Genomic DNA, 19570 nt, shown 5'->3' with positions numbered 1-19570 from the left:
TTGCTAATATTTTTTTCTCCCCTATTGAGTCACTCTTTCAAATGGCTACTGCATTCTTTGCTCTGTTTTATTTTGCTTCTTCCAGTTTTAGTTTTTTTTTTCCCTCCTCCAATAGTGCTTATGCCATGTTTCTTGCATTCCTGAAATCAGAATTGTCCAGTTATAATCTTAAAGCTAAATAAGTTGCTTTAAAAAAACTGTTCAGGAGGTCAAGGGATATAGGATATAATTCCTCCACCATACAGACTTAAGATTTTTTAAACTGTCCTTGAGCTTTTATTGGCCTCTAGAAACTCCAAATGGGCCTGAGGCTTTGGATAACAAACTCAACAACATGACAAATAGAGATGCTGTGCTCAATTGAACTTCTTACTGTCTTTATTATTACACATTTCTATTCAGGAGTATCAGAGCTAAGAATTCAGGGCTAGAAAGAATCATGATGATCTTTACTTGAAGAATGCCATATTTAATATCAAATATTCTTCACATTTTGGTGGCAGAATGTTTTAATAGAAACCAATTTATCATGTAGACATCAAGTACAATAGCATTTTTATTATATATTTATATTGAACAAATATTATATTTTTGTATAAGAACTACGTACAAAGATTATATGTAGTATATTAATTTTATTGAATATATATGCAAATGCCATAATATGTTTATAGATAGTTTCTATATTTGTAGTATATTGTGAATGCAGAAATTGAGTCAAAGGCTTTCCAATAATCATAAAGAAATGTTAGGATACTTTCAGTTTACTTGGCCCCTAATTAATTAATTGATATTATTTTTCTTTATACTCTTGAAACTTTGTGGTGCACATTTTCTCTTGCCAGACAATATATTGTCTTATTTAAGTGTTTGTAAAATATTCTTAGGAATAAATTTTTTTCATTATTTAAGTTAAATGCATAAACATGTAACTGGTCTATATTTATAGTGATCACTGATGTTCTCCTTTGAGCATATCTTTGGTTAAGAATGAATGAAAGAAAAAGGATTATTAAACACTTACTATGTGCAAACAAGAAAGGTAGAAAACTCACATGCATCTGAGGAGGAAGCTAGTAAAGTGACTTATTAATAATGTATTTGTCAATGTGAAACCTCTGAGCCAATAATCATGAAATTTAGTTGTGTTGCTTTCCAGTTTTGCAAAAAAACTTGAATGTGAGACCTTGTTATAACTGTTCTGCCTTTCATAATAATAATAAAATATAAACTTTCTTTTTCATGTTAAACTCAGTTTGTATTTATATTGTGTTGGAATTCTTGTGACCAAATAGATGACCAGACATTTTCTACATCCTCTTTCCTAGTTTCTCACTTCACTCTGATTTCTTTACCTTTCAAGCCTCTGTAGCAACGTTTTTATATGGTATTGAATTATTTTGTTCTTCCTACTGCTTTGTCTCTTTGTATTTCCTTAATCTTTTTTATTTTTGTTTTTGATTGTTAAAGAAATCTAGAATTTCTGAAATTTTTCTATATTCCTTTAGCATGTTTCTTTTTATTGCCTTTAATTTTTCTTTGCCCTTCATTCTTAACATAGTTCATGGCTCACAGTAGGTACTTAATAAATGCTAGTTAAGTGATTGATTGACTAATTGAGGAACCAGGTGTTCAAGTTTTCTGCTGCATGTATCAGCCAGATAATGATATAATTTTCCATTACTTTTTTGAGGATCTTCTAACCATCCTCCTTCACTCCAAGAATTACTTGGACCTGAATTCTGTCCTTGGAATATTGGGCTCTGATAGGCGAGTTCTCATATTATCTTGACTAAAACTAAGTCATTACATCACTTTCTGGACATTTCCAAAGCATATCATAAACAAACTAGCCATCTTCTTCATCTCCCTCCCAGTGGAGCTTAGACTCTGCCTTAGATACCCTGGGTAAAAACAGGCGGGTTTTCATCTTAATTTCCCTAAAACCAAGACACCTCACCACTTTCTGACCAATCCTATACCATGCTATGGCAAACAAGCTTATCCTTTGTGATTTCTAGTTCCTCTTTATAGGTTGTCTTCCCCATTTTATTATAAGCCCTTGTTTGTCTTATTTATATGCATTTGCACTTTCCTATGCTTATCACAGTGGATAGCAAATAAGTGTTTCATACTTGCTTTTTCCTTTATTTATTTCTCCCATTTTGGTATTTGATGAAATATTCTTCAATACTTCCACCTTTTCCCTTATCATTCTTAGTATGGCATTGTATTGCTATGTCTAAGTAATTTTATAATTTCTGTCAAGTATTCAGGATGAATGTATCAAATGCCAGCTTTATAATCAGATTCATCCTGTCAAATTCAAAAGGAGCTTTTTGGTGTTCCAATTTAATATGCCCATCTTACATTGAAAATTATTTCACATTGATATTATCTTCTTTATATACTTTTCATTATTAAATATCATTTCTGGAGTTTGTATATTTTCAGTGACCTCAGGCCTCAGGCTCTCCATCTTTTCCCTTTCAGATTTTAATAGCTTCTCAATTTCATTTCTTATCTAATCTAGCTTTAGGGAAGAAGACATTTCTTACTATTGCCCAATACTAGTCAGCAATACATTGTTGTGAGCCTTGGAACTGAAAGTTCCATTGAAAAAAGAATAGCATATAACCCTTACTTATAACTGTTAATATATTCCCAATTCTGTTATGATATACTACTTATGCACAATAAAAATATTCATCTATTTCATGTACATTTATGATTCATCCTTTTTAATGGCCAATGTCATCTTCACTGAAGTATTTCTACCAGATGGGTACTGGTATTTCTGATTTGATCTAATGTGCATATTTGTCTAGTGGTACCAGAACATGGAAAGGCACAACTTACTTTGTTATCTTTCAAGTTGAGCTAATCATTGCAATGATTTCTAGCAGGGTTAGTCAATATTCCTCTGCTATGTCAACTATTTTTTTTTTTTTAGAAATAATTATGTCACATAAACAAGTGTGATATTCCAATTAGTAGAATAACACCAGTCCATTTTCCAGTTTCAGCTTTCTTGCCAGGTCTTCACAGCTGCTATAATGGTCTTTGGGCCATTTTGTATCCCCATTATGTATTATCCTCACCCTTATGACCCTATTTTGACATTCTCCCCCACCACTACCACACACATTACATGTTGAATTTTTGAGGGGAGTTATTAGCATTGTATTTTAATGCAGTTAATTGAAAGGCAGTAAGATATCGTGAAGAACAGACTAATCTTAGGAAGACATGAGATCAGATGTCCTGTTGGGGAATGATTAAACAAATTGTAGTACAGTTTGTGATGGAATATTTCAGTGCCACAATAAATAGGCAACTTCAAAATATCTTTATAAAAGATGGAGAGTACAGTGAGCAGAAATAGAATATTATGGGGAAAAACAACTTTCAAACTCTTTAAACCTCTGAACACAAGGATGGAACATAAGTCCAAAAGAATTAAAATGAAATATCCCACTCACTCTCTGATAAAGGGATGATGAACTTAAATGAAGAGAAAGATGTTTCTGTACATGGCTAATAGGGGATTTGTTTTGCCTAAGTCTAGCTTCACATTTGTGACTTTAAATTTGTTTTGTTCTTAATTTGCTTGGCAAGAGACAGGGGAAAAGACAAGGGACAGATTAATATAAAATATGTGTTTACTGAAAAATACAAATGACAAGCTATTTAAAAGGAAAGGTAAGCAATGCAAAAACAAAATATATCATTAAAATTTATTTTTTAAAAGACTTTAGTTCAAGTCCTGTTTATAGCTCCATTGCCATGGAAAAAGTCACCTAAATTCAATGCCTTAGCAGTAAGGATCGAAATGGATTGAGGAGTTACCACACCAGGAATTCCCTACATTAATAAAAATCATAAGCCTGCATGAAAAATATTCAATACAATATTAATAATTCAATTGCTGAAAGATTACATTTTATCCCATTGAATTTCTACTTTTTTATTCCTTAACTTAATCACAAAAAAACAACTAGTTTCATCACATAGAAGTATAAATTATCATGTGGATTAACATTCAAGTTAAGTATGCATTTTATATAAAATGTTTCATATTTATTCCTTTTTGATATTTTCTACCATTTAATATCATGTGATTCTATTTAGAAGATAAGAATATAATTCAGCTCTACTACTAATTGCTACTAATTTATGTTATCAATTAGTCTTAATTAAAGGATTAAATTTTTGAGAACTTTGATTCCTATCTTTGTCTCTGCCCTTTGAAAATATTTGTGTAACGAACAAGTTACACAAATTTCCTTATATAAGGAAAATCAGACCTTGGAGTAGGTTATCTTTTTCTCCTAGGGAAGTGAGTGGGGAGAGAATCTTGGTGAGCAGGAAGCTGCTAAAAAGGACAGAGCTGTGACAAAGCTGAGAAACTTGCTCACCTCCTCCTCCTCCCATGTTACTTTGAAACTTCAGGGAACTTCCCTTTTTTTTTCCCCTTTACCATGCATAGGATGAGAGACATTTGTTCACTGCTAACTGAGACTCAGTCGTTTTAACTAACTCTAGGGAATTAAAGTTCTCAGATCAAGTGGAAGGTATGTCCTTAGCCCAAAGGAAATGTCCTATCAGCTATTCTGGCAGAAAGCAGACAGCATACTGAATGGGATCTGAACTTTTATCTGAAAAGAGGAGGAAGATTTGGAAGCACAGAAGAATTGGATCAGACTAGCAGCCAGAGCAGGAACCAGCATGTGGAGAGCACAGATAAAACAGTCGTAAGAATAGTTTCCAAAAATCTTTGTAATTAATAAGAGTAGAGATACTTCTGAATCCCCAACACTACTTTCTGTACTTGTGCCTACCAGCATTTATATAAGGCTATACCTCAGGGCATTACCAGTAGCATAACCCTCTTTTTAATCCCTTTGGTGAGTTGTAGTAGCAAGTGGTATAGGAATGTTCCTCAGGGTACTTCAAAAAAGTAAGTCATTGGAAAGTGATTTTGAGACAACTGGGCAAAGTGCTCTGGAATAGAAAGTTTGATAGTTTCTTTGCAATTTTACTTTACTGTTCTATGGTTACAAAAGAGTTCATTGCCTGTATATTGTCAACATCTAGTGTTGAAAGAGAGCTAGAAATTTTTCAGACTAACAGAGATAGGGATTCTGGAGCTATAAATTGTAAATCTAATAATCCCAAAACTTTAATAATCTCAAACAATAATTTTATGACATACCAACTGCTGAGAAAAACCATAAACTATATTCCTTTTCTGGTATAAGGTTAAGTCACACCTTGCCATGAGCAACTATCATTATTTTAGCACCTGAAATGCTGCCTAGGATGCTCATAATACAGATAGATAAATAGATAGATAGATACAAATAGATATATATATATATACATATAGATAGATATTTAGATATAGATTAAATCTTCACAACAGTTCTAGGAATATATCACATCACTTTGTATTTTAGTCTTATAATTCTTCTGAAAAAGATTTTGATACAGCAAAATTTTTCTCATAAGCCTAAAAACAAGAATTGGGTTTCACTACAGGCTTCACTATAGGCACACTTAGTTGATAGAATACATGCAGGAATACAGACTATCTTTATTTCCTAATATAGCCCCTGTTGAATTTATCTAAAATTATTTGAAGATAATTACTATAAAACTTTGTGCCTAATTCTTCCCTCAAACTCCATCATTATAGACAAAGAAGATTGTCAAAGATCTCTAGAGGCGTAACTTTGAAAGTATGTTGCTGTTACTTTTCCATAGGAAAGAACAGCTTTACCCTGCCATATCTGGGTGTAACACCATTGTGAGGCAGTGCAGTAAGGCACAGTCCTGAACTAGAAAGGAGGAGAAAGGCAGTTAGCCAAGGCAGAGGTAGAAGTATACAGAAGTAACAATTTCTTCAATTTTGAGTCTCTTCTCTTTCTCCTACTCCACAACAATTTCCAATTTCCCACTCAGAGAGCAATAAAGGAATTGTAGATCGAGAGGTCATAGAAATTAAGAGCTTCAGATCATGCACTAAGAAAGAATCTATAAGAATATCAGAGTAAAGAATCCAGGTAGAGAGAAAAAATCATATGTAAATATTTCAAGCTAAATTAAAAATAGGGAGAGAGGGAAAAAAGCAATTCCTCAAAAACAGAGAAGACTTATGGAATGACCCCATAATTAGTATTGGCCATTAATACTTTCCTTCACATTTTGCTTCTGAAATCACAAATAAGTTATACTAAATAGGTTAAACTGAAAACCTAAGCAGATTAAACACAAAATACATTAAAATGAAAGCATAAGCAAATTTAGGCATTAATAAGGACATCAGAATTCAAAAATGTTCTTTCATTTTCTTCCTTTTCATTTGTTTCATCTGTGCTTTCCTATTTAAATAGACTATTTGAAAAAATGGGCCTTTGTCTCTTTAAGAGAAAAGTCATAAGTCATTTCTAACCATATAATTTTACAACATTCTAGAGTTGTAAAGACACATATCTTCATTTTTAATTTTATTTTTATTACATCTATAAAGAATAAACTACCAATGGTCATTCCTTGTATTAAAATGTACTGATACTTTTAGAGTGTTTTGATTGGTTGTAGGATAGGGACAGAGTGAAAGTAGAACAGAGTTTCAGCTGCACATATGAACAATGAGACCTACTCCTCTTCCTGTAATCACCATCATCGTGATGGAGAAACAACAAAATAAACAGAAACAGAAAAGACTCTGTGCTCATGCTTAGCACCAGATTTCATGGTATCCAATGTGCTGGGAATGGTAAGTGGAATTGGAGTTCTCCTAAAAGTCTAAAATAACAAGTCTTGCTTAGGTTGCTTTTGTGTCGACTCTTTCCTATTGTACAAGTGAAAACTCTTCCTGTTCCCTTTTGCGGAACTTCTATTTTCTCATGTTTGGCAAATCTGGGGTCAGAAAATGACAAAGGGAACAAATTGACTCTTAGGCTTTTAAGACTTTTTTTTTTTAAAAAAAGTATATTTTGTTTGATTATTTGTTTGCTGTGGGTATGACGGGAGGGGTGACATTGAGATCTTCCAGTTGGATAAATCAGATGTTGAGGAAATATGGACTGACATGGCTTATTGTCTCTAGTACAGCCTTATGATAAGGAATTTTTTTTTTAATGTAGTAGCCTTAAGCCATTCGGAAATGTTTACAATATAGCAGTTTATTTTTATTGAAAAAATGAAACATCTTAAAATAATATGCAATACTCACATAAGTCAGGTTTGTATAATAGTATTCAGTGTACAAAACAGCTAGATTTTAAAAAGTATGCTTTTAATTACTCACCCAAATTTATATGTTTTGAATTCAAGGTCCATGTTGCTTTGTAGAACTGGGAGGGAATTTAGAGGTCATTGAGCCTAAAACTTCATTCTACAGAAGAGGAAACTAGAGCAGAAATTATTTGCACAGAGTCACAGATAATAAATGATAGATCCATAATTTGAATCCAGACCCTCTGACTTCAAATCTTGTGCCCTTTCCACTATATAACATCATACTATCTAATTTTTTTTTATATCTGAGACATACATTTTATTTTTTTAATTACAAATTAAAATTATTTAGAAATAAGTTGATAAACTAATTAATCAAACCAGACTTCCAGGGTCAGATCAACATAATTTATCTGCCTAGTGTAATCAAATAAACCAATTATAGTTATTTAATTTATGTTACTAGATACTGACCTATCCAGTCATCTAGATTTAAATGGATTTTAAAAGTTTCTAGAAGCATTTATTCCTCCAATTCTATGAAAAAGAATCAGTTGGTAAACTGGATTTGGTGTTAGAAGATAGAGGTTTAAATTTTTGATCTGTGATATCCACCGTTCTATGATGTTATTTTAAATCATTTTCCATTCTTTTCTCTTTTTTTTGCAAACTAGGAAATCAGATATTAACAAAAAACAAACAAATTTAACTATGTGCAAATGGTATGGTGGTAAGGGAACAATTTTGTAATGACCTAATTGCTAGTAAAAGCAAGCTGACAAAACAGCAGGAGAATCAGCGTCCATCTGCTTCCCTCGCCCCAGGGCCAGATCAGATTTGAAGTACTTCAGGATAGATGCTGGGATTATGATCTAATTCAAATAAATCTTAGATTATTCTCAGTCTAGATATTGACTTGATTCCATATCCATTCTGATTTGTTTTCTGAGAACAAATTTAGAGATAAGGAGAACAGATATTATTCTACCCAACAGTGATATTGGCATCTCCAATATAGCATACAATTTTTTGATTTCCCAATAGTTTCCTGAAATTGAGCTAACATGGGACTAATTTCTGCTCAGTTTCTCTCTGGAATTTTCCCAAAAGTAAACTGACTTCTTTCAAGAAAGAAATATTAGGGGCATTGATAATCCTAATAGTCACTTAGTCGGGTTTGCCAAACAATAATATTTCCATAACATTGTTGTTATTATTGTTCAGATGTTTCAGTCTTGTTCCTATGTGGACTTTTCTTGACAAAGATATCAGAGTGGTTTGTCATTTCCTTCTCTAGATTATACAAAATGAGGAGACTGAAGCAAACATGATTAAATGATTTGCCCAGTCACACAGTTAGTGTCTGAGGCTAGATTTGAACTTGGGTCTTCCTGCCTCCAGGCCCTATCCATAATTTTAGCAGATTTTATTTCTGCCTACATTTTTTTTTAATATTCAACAAATTGAATAAGGGAATTCAGTTTCTGGACCCATATAGTACCTAAATAAATATCCTTGACATGAAGAACAATTAGTAATCAATTATTTCAATGTTGTTTTCTTATCCTTACTAATCATTTGTACCTTAAGGTAAAAAAAAAAAAAAAAAAAAAACATCAATGTCCTTTAGATTATATGCTTAAATCTTCCCACTTGAATGTCATAAGAGGGTTAAAGTAAGACCATGTGGTCTTGGAGAAAATCATTTTCTTTTGATCAAGAGGCAAAATGGAAAGCAAAGAGACTTTAATGAACAGGAATTAGTAAAGCACATTCATCTCTCCTTAGAAAGAATAAAAAGGTGGGGGAAAGAGACAAAGAATGGAAATGTAGACTTCAGCAGAACTTTCCATAGCTCAAACGCAGCCTCTGCATTACTCTGCCTGATTTTCCCCACTTTTAATCACATAGTGCTAATAGTAAAGTCACAGCATCCTCTGCTAAAGGGAATGTTGTCTAGTACTGTGGTAGTAGATTTGGACTCAGAGAAACTGGATCCAAAACCTTTCTCTATCAGCTGTGTAATACCAGAAAATATATTTAACCTTTCTGGCCCCACTTGTCTCATCTTTAATGAGGAGTTTCTAGCACTGTCTACGATTTTCATTTCTCATGGGTTTGTGATTGAAGTCTTCCATCCACCATGGTTGTACTCTCTATTTTTCCATTTCTTTTGGGGTGGCATTGAAGCTTTTGGGATACTGCTGTTTCAGACGTGTTCACAATCCCTTTAGTCTTTGAGTCAGGATACACTGGAGATTTCCATACTGAATTGGAATCATCCAACTTCAATGTCCACTCTAACAGTCTTAGTCACTTTCAAAGGGGGTGTGTTACACTTGCTGTTATTTGAACATTTTTCTCTGCTAACTTCAAAATCAATAGCACCATATTTCTTTGAAGCATTCTTTAAAAAAACTTTTAAATGACTTACAGAAGGAGATTATAAATACGTTTTACTGGGGGGAGACAGGGGTGTCTTTTTTTTATTCCTCTCAGTTTTAATTTGGTGATCTCTACACGGCTTTTAACAATTATTATTTATTTATTTTTTTAACATTTTTTCTTTTTTAAATTTTGAGTTCCAAATTCTCTCTCCTCTTCCTCTCAATCCCCCTCTACCCACTGAGAAGACAAGTAATGATATCAATTATCCATTTAAATCATACAAAACACATTTATATGTTAGCTATATTGTCCAAAAATAGCAATAAAAATAAAGTAAGAAAATTATACTTCAATTTGAATTCAGAGTTCATCAGTCCCCTCTCTGGAATTATATAGTGTTTTTTCATTATGAATCTTTTTGAACTGAATTAGATCATTGTATTGATCAGAGTAGCCAAGTCTTTCACAGTTAATCAAAATGACAACATTGCTATTACAATGCATGGCAATCTCTCATTTTTTTTCATTTCTCTTTACACATTTTTCTGAAACCATCCCTCCAGGCATTTCTCATAACACAATAGTACCTCATCACAACCATATGCCACTATTTGTTCAGCCATTCCCCATTTGATGAGCATCCCTCAAAAAGAGCTGCTGTAAGTATCTTTGTACATATAGGTCCTTTTCCTTTTTCCTTGAAATTTTGATATAGAAATCTACTGGTGGTATTGCTGGGTCAAAGGTTATGGATAGTTTTTATAATCTTTTAGGTATAGTTCCAAATTATTCTCCAGAACAGTTGGATCCATTCACAACTTAGCAATGGTACTATAGTGTACCTATTTTCCCCCATCCACTTCAGCATTTATCATTTTTTGATAGGTGTGAGTTGGTATTTCAGAAATGTTTTAATTTGCTTTTCACATGACCAGAGCTAGTCTTGATTTTTTTCTGAAAACTTCTTATCTGTTCACAGCTTTTAACCACTTAACAATTGAAGAATAGTACTTATTATACTTTGACTTAGTTCCTTAAATAGCTGAGACATGATGCCTTAAACTTGATGTATTTTTAAAAAAATTTTCATTGGCTAGTGTATCTTTCAGCATAATGTTGTTTCCCCAGTTATCTCTTCTAATTAAGGCTATTTTTGCTTTTGCTTCATCTGAGATCATGGATGCTACCCCTATCTTTTTTTTTTAATTTCAGCTAAAGCATATTAAGTTCTGTTCCAAACCTTTGTTTTAATTTTGTGTGTCTTTCTGTTTCAAGAGTGTCTCATAAACAACATATTGTTGGATTCTGGTTTCAATCCATTCTGCTATTTACTTCCATTTTTTGAATGGGCTCATACCACTCACATTCAGAGTTATGATTAACTGTATTTTCTTCCATTATATTTTCTTCCTTTATTCTCTTCTTTTTCTTTTTATCCCTGTCCCTCAAAAGTCTGTTTTGTTTTCTTCATTGGGTAAAATAGATATCTGTACAAAATTGAGTGTGATATATATTCTTTCCTCTTTGAATCAATTCCAATGAGAGTGAAGTTCAAGTATTGCCCACCACCTCTCCCTATTTTACCTTCAAGATAAAAATTCTTCCTGGTTCATTTCTTCATTTTATCTCTCCCTTTTTATTTCTCTCAATGCATCTCTTTCTCTTCCTTTCTGTTTTTTAATAGATTCACAATATAATTGACTCACATTCAAATCCTCTACCTACTTAGACCCCTTCCAATTATAAACAACAAAAAAAGATAAAGTTCTTAAGTTACATATATCATCCTCCTATGTAAGAATGTAAACAGTTTAATATTATTGAATTCTTTATAATTATGCTTTTTATGTTTCTCTTGAATCTTGTGTTTAGATGTCAAATTTTCTATTCAGTTATGGTCTTTTTTTAAAAATCAGGAATGTTTAAAAATCCTCTAGTTCATTAATATCCATTTTATCCCAAAGGATTACATTCAGTTTCCCTGAGTAGATTATTCTTTATTGTAATCCTTGCTCTTTTCCCTTCCAGAATATCATGTTCTAAGCTTTCCACTCCTTTAATGTGGAAGCCATTAAATTTTATTTGTTCCTGTGTTTCCATGATATTTGAATTTTTTCTTTCTCGCTGTTTACAATATTTCTTCTTTGACCAACAGCTCTAGAATTTGACTAAAATATTACTGCAAGTTTTCATTTTGGGATCTCTTTCAAAAGATTGTCAGTTAATTCTTTCCATTTCTATTTTATTTTCTGGATCTAAGACATCAGAGGAGTTTTCCCTGATCATTTTTTTTTTTTGTAAAAAGATGCCTAAGCTCTTTCTTTGATCATGGCCAATAATTCTTTAAATCACATTTCTTGATGTATTTTCCAGGTCAATTATTTTTCTGATGAGATATTTCACATTTTCTTTTATTATTTTTTCATTCTTTTGACTTTGTTTATTGTTTCTTAATGTCTCATGGAGCTATTAGCTTCCACTTGCACATTTCATATTTTTAGGCAATTATTTCCTTCAGTGAGATTTTGTTCTTTTTCCATTTAACCAGTTCCACTTTTTAACAGGTTCTTTTCTTCATTGAATTTTTATGTGTCTTTTACCATATGGCTATTTCTTTAAGGTGCTAATTTTTTCAGTGTTTTTTGAGTCTTTTTTGCCAAGCTGTTAATTCTCTTTTCATAATTTTCTTTCATAACTCATTTCTTTTCCTAATTTTTCCTCTATCAATATAATCTCATTCTTTAACTTTTCTAGGAATTTTTGCTGGACTTGTGTCCAATTAGTATTTTTCTTGGAGTCTTTGTTGCCATTTTCCCAGTATTTTCTTCTGTTAATCTTATTTCTAGTCTTTCTTACTACCCAGTAGCTTTTAAAGTAGCTTTTTTTGTTATTGTTGCTCACTCATTTTTCTACCTTGTTTTTTGACTTTGAACTTTTTCTTAAATGTGGACTCTGCTTATTTAGGGATGGTAAAGTTGTAAAGTTTTTCTTGCAGTTATCATCAAAGCTAGTTCTGGTGGGATCTGCTAGTTTTTATAGCTTTCAAAATAGTGTGATGTGGGGAGAGGTATGGTGACTGCTCTTCTGATCTAAATTCTGGTCTTTACCTAAGAAGAGCCTCTGCTTCCCTGCAGCCACAAAAAAACTAACCTTACTCTCAATCTTAGACCTGAGACCTAGTCCCCCATTCCCCTAGAGCTATAAGTGCTGCTACTTCTCTCCTTGAAACTGTGACTAGGACCCCTATCCCTTTGTGGCAGATCAGAAGTGCTTCTCTCTGCCCTGGAACTATGATTCAGGACTGAATATGGGTGATAGAGTTGGCAATCAGAATATGCTGTACCTCTTATCAGCAAAGGGTCATGTGTCTCTCTGATAAGGTATCCAACTCCCTTACTATGCCAGAATTAAGATCTCCTGAAGCTGATGCTACTGCCACTATTGTAGCAGCTACCTTCTGGTGCACTTTTAAAATTAAATTAATTCTCATGTCTCTCCTAAATGTATTTCCACCTATGATATAATAAGTTTGTAGCTAGGGACCTAAAAAGTCCCTAATCCAAACCCTTCATTTTTATAGGTAAGAAAACTGAGGTTCAGAGGAGTAAAGTGAGTGGGGAAAGGCTACAGAATTAATAAATATCAAAATCTAAGTTCAGACCCTCAAAATCCAGTACTCCACTGAATCCAATAAAATTAATTTGTATCCCTAAGTTATGCTTCTTTTGTTTTTTGAACTATACCTCTTAATGTTATAATTGTAAATATATATTTAGTTTCCTTTATATTTATTTTTAAAATAAATATCCTGATTCCAAAGAAAAATAGTCAAACATTTAAAATCAAAGAAATGCCATTTAAACCAAAACTTATAAAAGATTTTGAGCTTAATTTTTAATCCTCCTCACTTAACCCCCATATCAAATAAATCATTAAATTTCATTGATTCTATCTCCATAATACCTTTCTCATATTCACTTGCAGTAGCTTCCAAATTGGTCTACAACTACCTCCAAACAACACAGAAGCCAGATTGATATAACGAAAAAAACCCAACAAAACTATGACCTTATGTTATAGGATCAATATCTACCCAAGCTCTCCTTCCAAAGTAGGCTAGACTAATTCTTTTACCTAAAAATCAAGAGAAGCTATCCCCAAAACTTGCCTGGCCCAGGGAGCTAAGTCTCAGGCTGCCTAGCTGTTGACATAACTTCCTGATGGTCTCAGATCATGTTGTAATGACTTCCTAGTCACTCAATGGAAAAAAAAAAAAAAAAAAAAAGCCTTCCCTTGAAAAGTTAGGCCTTTCAGTAACAATTAGGCCCTGACAGTAACAAGACTGTCAACTATTTATCACACCCTGCCCTGCTGATATGAGACAGTTCCACATGAAAACAAAGGAAACCACCACCAGAGCTAAGTCTGTAATTTTGTTGCATATCCTTTCTGTCACGCCTCAGTATTACTCCTTTTGTTAATTATTAGCTACAAAGGATTAGTGTTTCATTTCATTCCAGGTGACTAGTCTGAATCAGGTCTAGCCTATAAACACCATTTTCCTTCCTTACCAAAAAAAAAAAAAATCTAATTTTTTCCTCTGATTTTTTGCCTCTAAGATAAACTAGACATCCTTAGACTGTCATTCAAAGCCCTTCACAATCTGATTCCCGCCTACCTTTCTAGTCTAGTTCTAGTCTAGAACATATATTTTTAGTTCCTCTCCCACATTTTCGGCTCTAGTCAAAATGGCCCAATGATTTTCTTGTATACAATATATTTCATACTCTGCTTCCATGTATTTTTATAAATGATCCCTCAGGCAGAGAATGCAATCTCTCCTCATTATCTTCTCCTGTCTCACAAAGAATCCCAGAATCTTCAAAATACAGATGAATTACCACTTCCTATACAAAGCCATTTCTGGTTACTCCAATCACTAGCATTCTCTCTTTCTTGCTATTACTTTGTATGTATTTTGCATTTGCATGTACATGTGTATTTCCATTCTCCACACCTTAACTCCTGAGATCTATTGATTCTATCTTCACAATACCTTTCTCATATTCACTTAGCTTCCAAATTGGTCTATAATTGTTTTTGTTTTACTTATATATATTTAAATGCTTATACTTAGTGCCTAGCATACTTCAGAGTCTAATATTTGTTCAAATAATTAATTTTCAAATTTATTATTTTCATTGAACAGAATTAAATGAATTCATCACCAAACAGATCATATCTATTTTTTTAAATTAAAGCTTTTTATTTATAAAACATATGCATGGGTAATTTCATATCTTTTTAATGATATAGACTTGCACAGAGTAATTTTATGTCTTTCTCTGAGGCATTATTGAATATGAGTGAAAAACAACAAACCAGAAAAGCCATACCTTAGCTATTTTATGTCATTGACCTGAACCTCATAAATTCATTTTAGCTGTAGGTCTTCTTCTGTCTAAACCCATTCTTATGATGAACTAAAATTCCAGGAAATTTGCCTTATGTTGAATTTAAATACATAACATAATTCAAACTCTTCAATGTGCTGAATTGGTTTACAAATGCCTATGTACCTATAATATGTTGAACTTAGAATAGAGAAGTATCTGTTGATTCTTTTCCATTGATTTTCCTTTTATTTTTTTAGAAAAAGAGGAGTTATTCCAAAGTGTGTTGACACAGGTTGCTGAGCAGTTTTCAAGGTAAAAATGCTTTAAATACATATCTATATCCACATATAAGTGACATTTATACCTAGTTATCTATTTATCTAGATAAAGATATATACAAGTGCCATTTATGAAACAGCTTAGCTAAATTTAAGAAACTCTTAGGTGATGAAACTCACAGCAATTCTCAAAAAAACATTCAAGTCATATACAAGCTACAAGTATGTCAATGGTAAGAGTGTCTACAATGAAAAATAAAATATCAGAGACATATGGATGTATGGTATTTTTTGTTATATGCATGGGTAATTTTACAGCATTGACAATTGCCAAACCTTTTGTTCCAATTTTTCCCTTCCTTCCCTCCACCCCTCCCCCAGATGGCAGGATGACCAATACATGTTAAATATATTAAAGTATAAATTAAGGTATAATATATTCTTAAAGAAATAATTTGTGCATGTGTTTTACCTATATCAGATTGCTTGCTGTCTAGGAGAGGGGGAAGACAGGGAAAGGATGAAAAATTTGGAACAAGAGGCTTTGCAAAGGTGAAAGTTAAAAACTATCTTTGCCTGTATTTGGGAAAATGAAATACTATTTTTTAAAAAGAGAAATAATTTGTTTGAATTAGGATGCCAAAAAGTAGGAGAGAAGAAGAAAAAGAGGAAATTAAGGGAGATGGTTCTTTTAAAAAGAGGGTGCAAAACTTAAAGCTTTGCTATTATATCATTATTGAGGGGTCCTGTTATTACATGAAATATCTTCTAACAGAATTCCTCCTTTATTTTAACAACTAGCCTCTATTGACCATACTAAAGGTAGATTCATCTTAACTTAATTCTACTTTATTTAAAACCATACTATAATGTTTCCAGTATATCATTTGTGTGTCTTACAAATTTTCTTCCACAACTGCTGAATGATTATGAAAGAAAGTATGTGTGAAGGTTTTTAAAATAATTTACAACTTTTTTAATGTCATGTTAATAAGTTCCTAAAAATAATCTAGAGTTTTTGTTCAATTTGAGAGTGCTGACACCAATCCTGAATTTAGTATTTTAACCATCCCAGATGGAAAGTAAGAATAGAGGTAATCAAATAGTTAGTTCTAACAAGATATAACATATAATCATTATGATTCAAAAGAAAAAGTAATATAAAGTGATGTTTTTTCTCCAGTTCACATAAAAACAATTTTTAACATTCTTTTTTCAAATTTTAATTCCAAATTCTCTCTCTCCCCTCTATCCTCACTGAGAAAGCAAGCAAGTTGACAGAAGTTAAAATACATGGGGCAGCTAGGTGGCACAATGGTTAGAGCACCAGTCCTAACAGGAGGACCTGAGTTCAAATTTAGCCTCAAATACTTAACACTTGCTAGCTGTGTGACCTTGGGCAAGTCACTTAACCCCAATTGCCTCAGAAATCAATCAGTAAATTAACTAATTAATTAATTTTAAAAATACATGCCCATGCTGTGAAAGAAAACACAGACCAAAACAAACAAACAAAACAAGAAAAATAGAGGAAATTTTTTAAAAAAGTATCTTTAATCTGCATTCAGACTCCATCTGTTCTTTCTCTGGTGATAAGCATCACCTTTAATCATGTCCTTCAGAATTGTCTTGGATCATTGTATTGCTGAGAATAGCTACATTATTCACAATGTATCATCATACATATGATGTATTGCTGTTATTGTATACCATGCTCTCTTGATGCTGCTCATTTAATTGAAAAATGTATAAATTTTATTTATTTTTTATGAATTAAGAAATTTTTATCTGATTGGAGTAGTTTTCTCTAGTAGTACTGTAAGTCTATGAAAAAGTGTTTTGTTTGTGTATCCAGAATAATTGATTGACCATGTTTTTTCTACCATATATATGTTTTCTATTTCTCTAAAGTTATGTCTGTTTTTATTGGCTCCATGATTTTCAGAAAGCATCTGCCTTTGCTACCAAAAAGACATCAAAAGAAGTATAATATGAAATACTGTAGCTCTGTATTTTAATGTTTTTGATGGATTTTTCTTTTTTCATTCTTAGGGCTTTCAAAATCAATGAACTGAAAACTGAAGTTACTAATCACTTGGCAATGCTGGAGAAACGATTTGAATGTAAGTGCCTGATATCCACATTATTAAAATGAACAATATAGTTCAATGAAGAAGTTAATATTCTCTGAATTTGAGTAAGTGATAGGAGTTGATCATACCTTTCCTACTGAAGTGTTTTATAAGAAATATCCCTTTTCACTTGAATAAATATCTCAAAGCATATTATACATTGTGGGTATATAGTGAATATAAATCCATATTTTAAACTTTATAATTTTGAATTTTGGCCACTTTATGGCATATCTTTAATACCAGAAATCAGGAAAATTTAAGTTTTTATGTTGTTATTTCTTGTTATTACATTATTAATGTGGTGCTATCCAGAGTACCTTCTTTCCCCAACTCACATGGATGGGTTGGATCCCCAAAGGAAATATTCCTATTTGAATGTATTTTGTGAATCTGCACAAGCACAGTCCAGTGCTTCCCATTTTAATATTCAAGCAATTAATGAAAAAAATCTCAAAGCAAAAAAAAATGTATTAAAGTGGAATAGCAATAGCAGTAGTAACAAAACATTTCCTTCACCAGTCTGGAGTATACATTCCCAAATATATACAAAGCATCAATAAGATGCTTTTACTCACAGTCCACACTTAATACAGACTTACCATTACTTAGACTTAGTAGAAGTGACATGGCTAATAAGACACACTTACTACACTCAAATAAACCTTGTAGATTATTTAATAATACAAATTCAAAAACACTATGAACAAACCATCAACTTGATTCATAAAATCCAGATAAGCATTTTTTATACCACTATTCATGACAAAGTTCCCTCTGGCACAAGCCAGAAGCTGTGTGCCTCCCTTTAAGATGATCATCTCTATCAATAAGCACTGTTCTTGAGCAAAATAAGGTGCACAGATTTCCACATTTGGAAAAAATAAGGGTCTATCTAAGTTATAGCCCATGAGTTAACTGATGGATAGGGCTTCTGGTGGATTTTTTTTTATTATGACTAGGAATATTTACAAATTATATCTATATTGTAATTGGTGGTTGATAACCTAAGCTTATGAGTAAAGGGGAAAAAAGAGAAAAAGAGGAAGAAAAAAATTAGTGCAACCGAGCAATACATTGAAAAAATATGAAAATATAATGTGCAACACCCGTGGACCTCTCACCTCCAGGAGGGGGTGATGTCTTCCCATTCTTTATTTTTCATTTAAGTCATGCTTTATAATTTTGTTACATTCACTTTTTATTTGTGTGTCTATGTCTATATTGTTCTTTCAATTTCCAGAGTTAAGGATCTTCTGACATTACTCTGCATTACTTTTTTTATATATCTTTTCATACTTCTCTATATTCATCAGAAATATCATTTCTTATAGAAAAGTAGAATTCCATTACTTTTATTTGTTTAGATATTCCCCAATGAACATCTTCTTTGTTTCTGATTATTTATTCTCACAAAAAGTACTACTATAAATATTTTGGTATATATTGGGATTTTCTTTTTATTAATGCACTTTTTAAAAAAAATATAAGCCCAGCAATAAAGTCTCTAGTTCAAAGAATATGTTCATTTTAATCCCTTTCTTTACCTACTTGCTTTCCAAAATGATTGACATTTAATATCTCCACCAAAAATGTATTAGTATACTTACCCTTCTATAACCCCTCCAATACTATCACAAGTTATTCTCATCTTTGTCAATTTTCAAGATAGTAAGTAAAAATCAAAGACATGTTTTGTTTTCTTTTTTTTTGTTTTTGCTGAAGCAATTTGGGGTTAAATGACTTGCCCAGGGTCATACAGCTAGGAAGTGTTAAGTCTCTGAGACCAGATTTGAACTCTGGTCCTTTTGACTTCACGAATGGTGCTCTATCCACTGTACCACGTAGCTGCCCCTCCAAAGACTTGTTTTGACATACATCTCTTTTTACTTCTGATTTAGAGCAGGGTTATAAATATTTTGAAATTCTTCTTTTGAGAACTATTTGTGGTTGTCAACATTGTGATGGCGAATATTTTCAAATTCTTCTTTTGAGAAATATCTGTTCATATCTTTTGATCACTTATCTATTAGAAAATGACTGTTAGTCTTTTATATATTTATTAATTGTTTCTGTATCTTAGGTGCCAAATCCTTATTGGAGAAAGATGAAATAAATATTTTTGCCCATT

General features: G+C 32.2%; 1 protein-coding gene across 2 annotated transcripts in view; it reads left to right on the top strand.

Moving 5' to 3' along the window:
- PDE9A (phosphodiesterase 9A) overlaps nucleotides 1-19570 on the top strand; it is a 162958-nt gene that overhangs the window by 62145 nt on the left and 81243 nt on the right. Inside the window, exons 1-3 of one of the 2 annotated variants that reach the window (XM_051984811.1) lie at nucleotides 6656-6781; nucleotides 15287-15341; nucleotides 17360-17430. In XM_051984811.1, coding sequence (XP_051840771.1) covers nucleotides 6739-6781; nucleotides 15287-15341; nucleotides 17360-17430 — 169 coding nt within the window. In that variant the 5' untranslated portion in view covers nucleotides 6656-6738. Of the gene's footprint in view, nucleotides 1-6655; nucleotides 6782-15286; nucleotides 15342-17359; nucleotides 17431-19570 lie in introns of those variants that run through there. The other variant, XM_051984810.1, reaches the window with a different exon arrangement.

The sequence above is a fragment of the Antechinus flavipes genome, chromosome 3 (genome assembly GCF_016432865.1).
Source record: "Antechinus flavipes isolate AdamAnt ecotype Samford, QLD, Australia chromosome 3, AdamAnt_v2, whole genome shotgun sequence".
Classification (NCBI taxonomy): Eukaryota; Metazoa; Chordata; class Mammalia; order Dasyuromorphia; family Dasyuridae; genus Antechinus; species Antechinus flavipes.
This window is presented reverse-complemented; position numbering and strand designations above follow the sequence as displayed.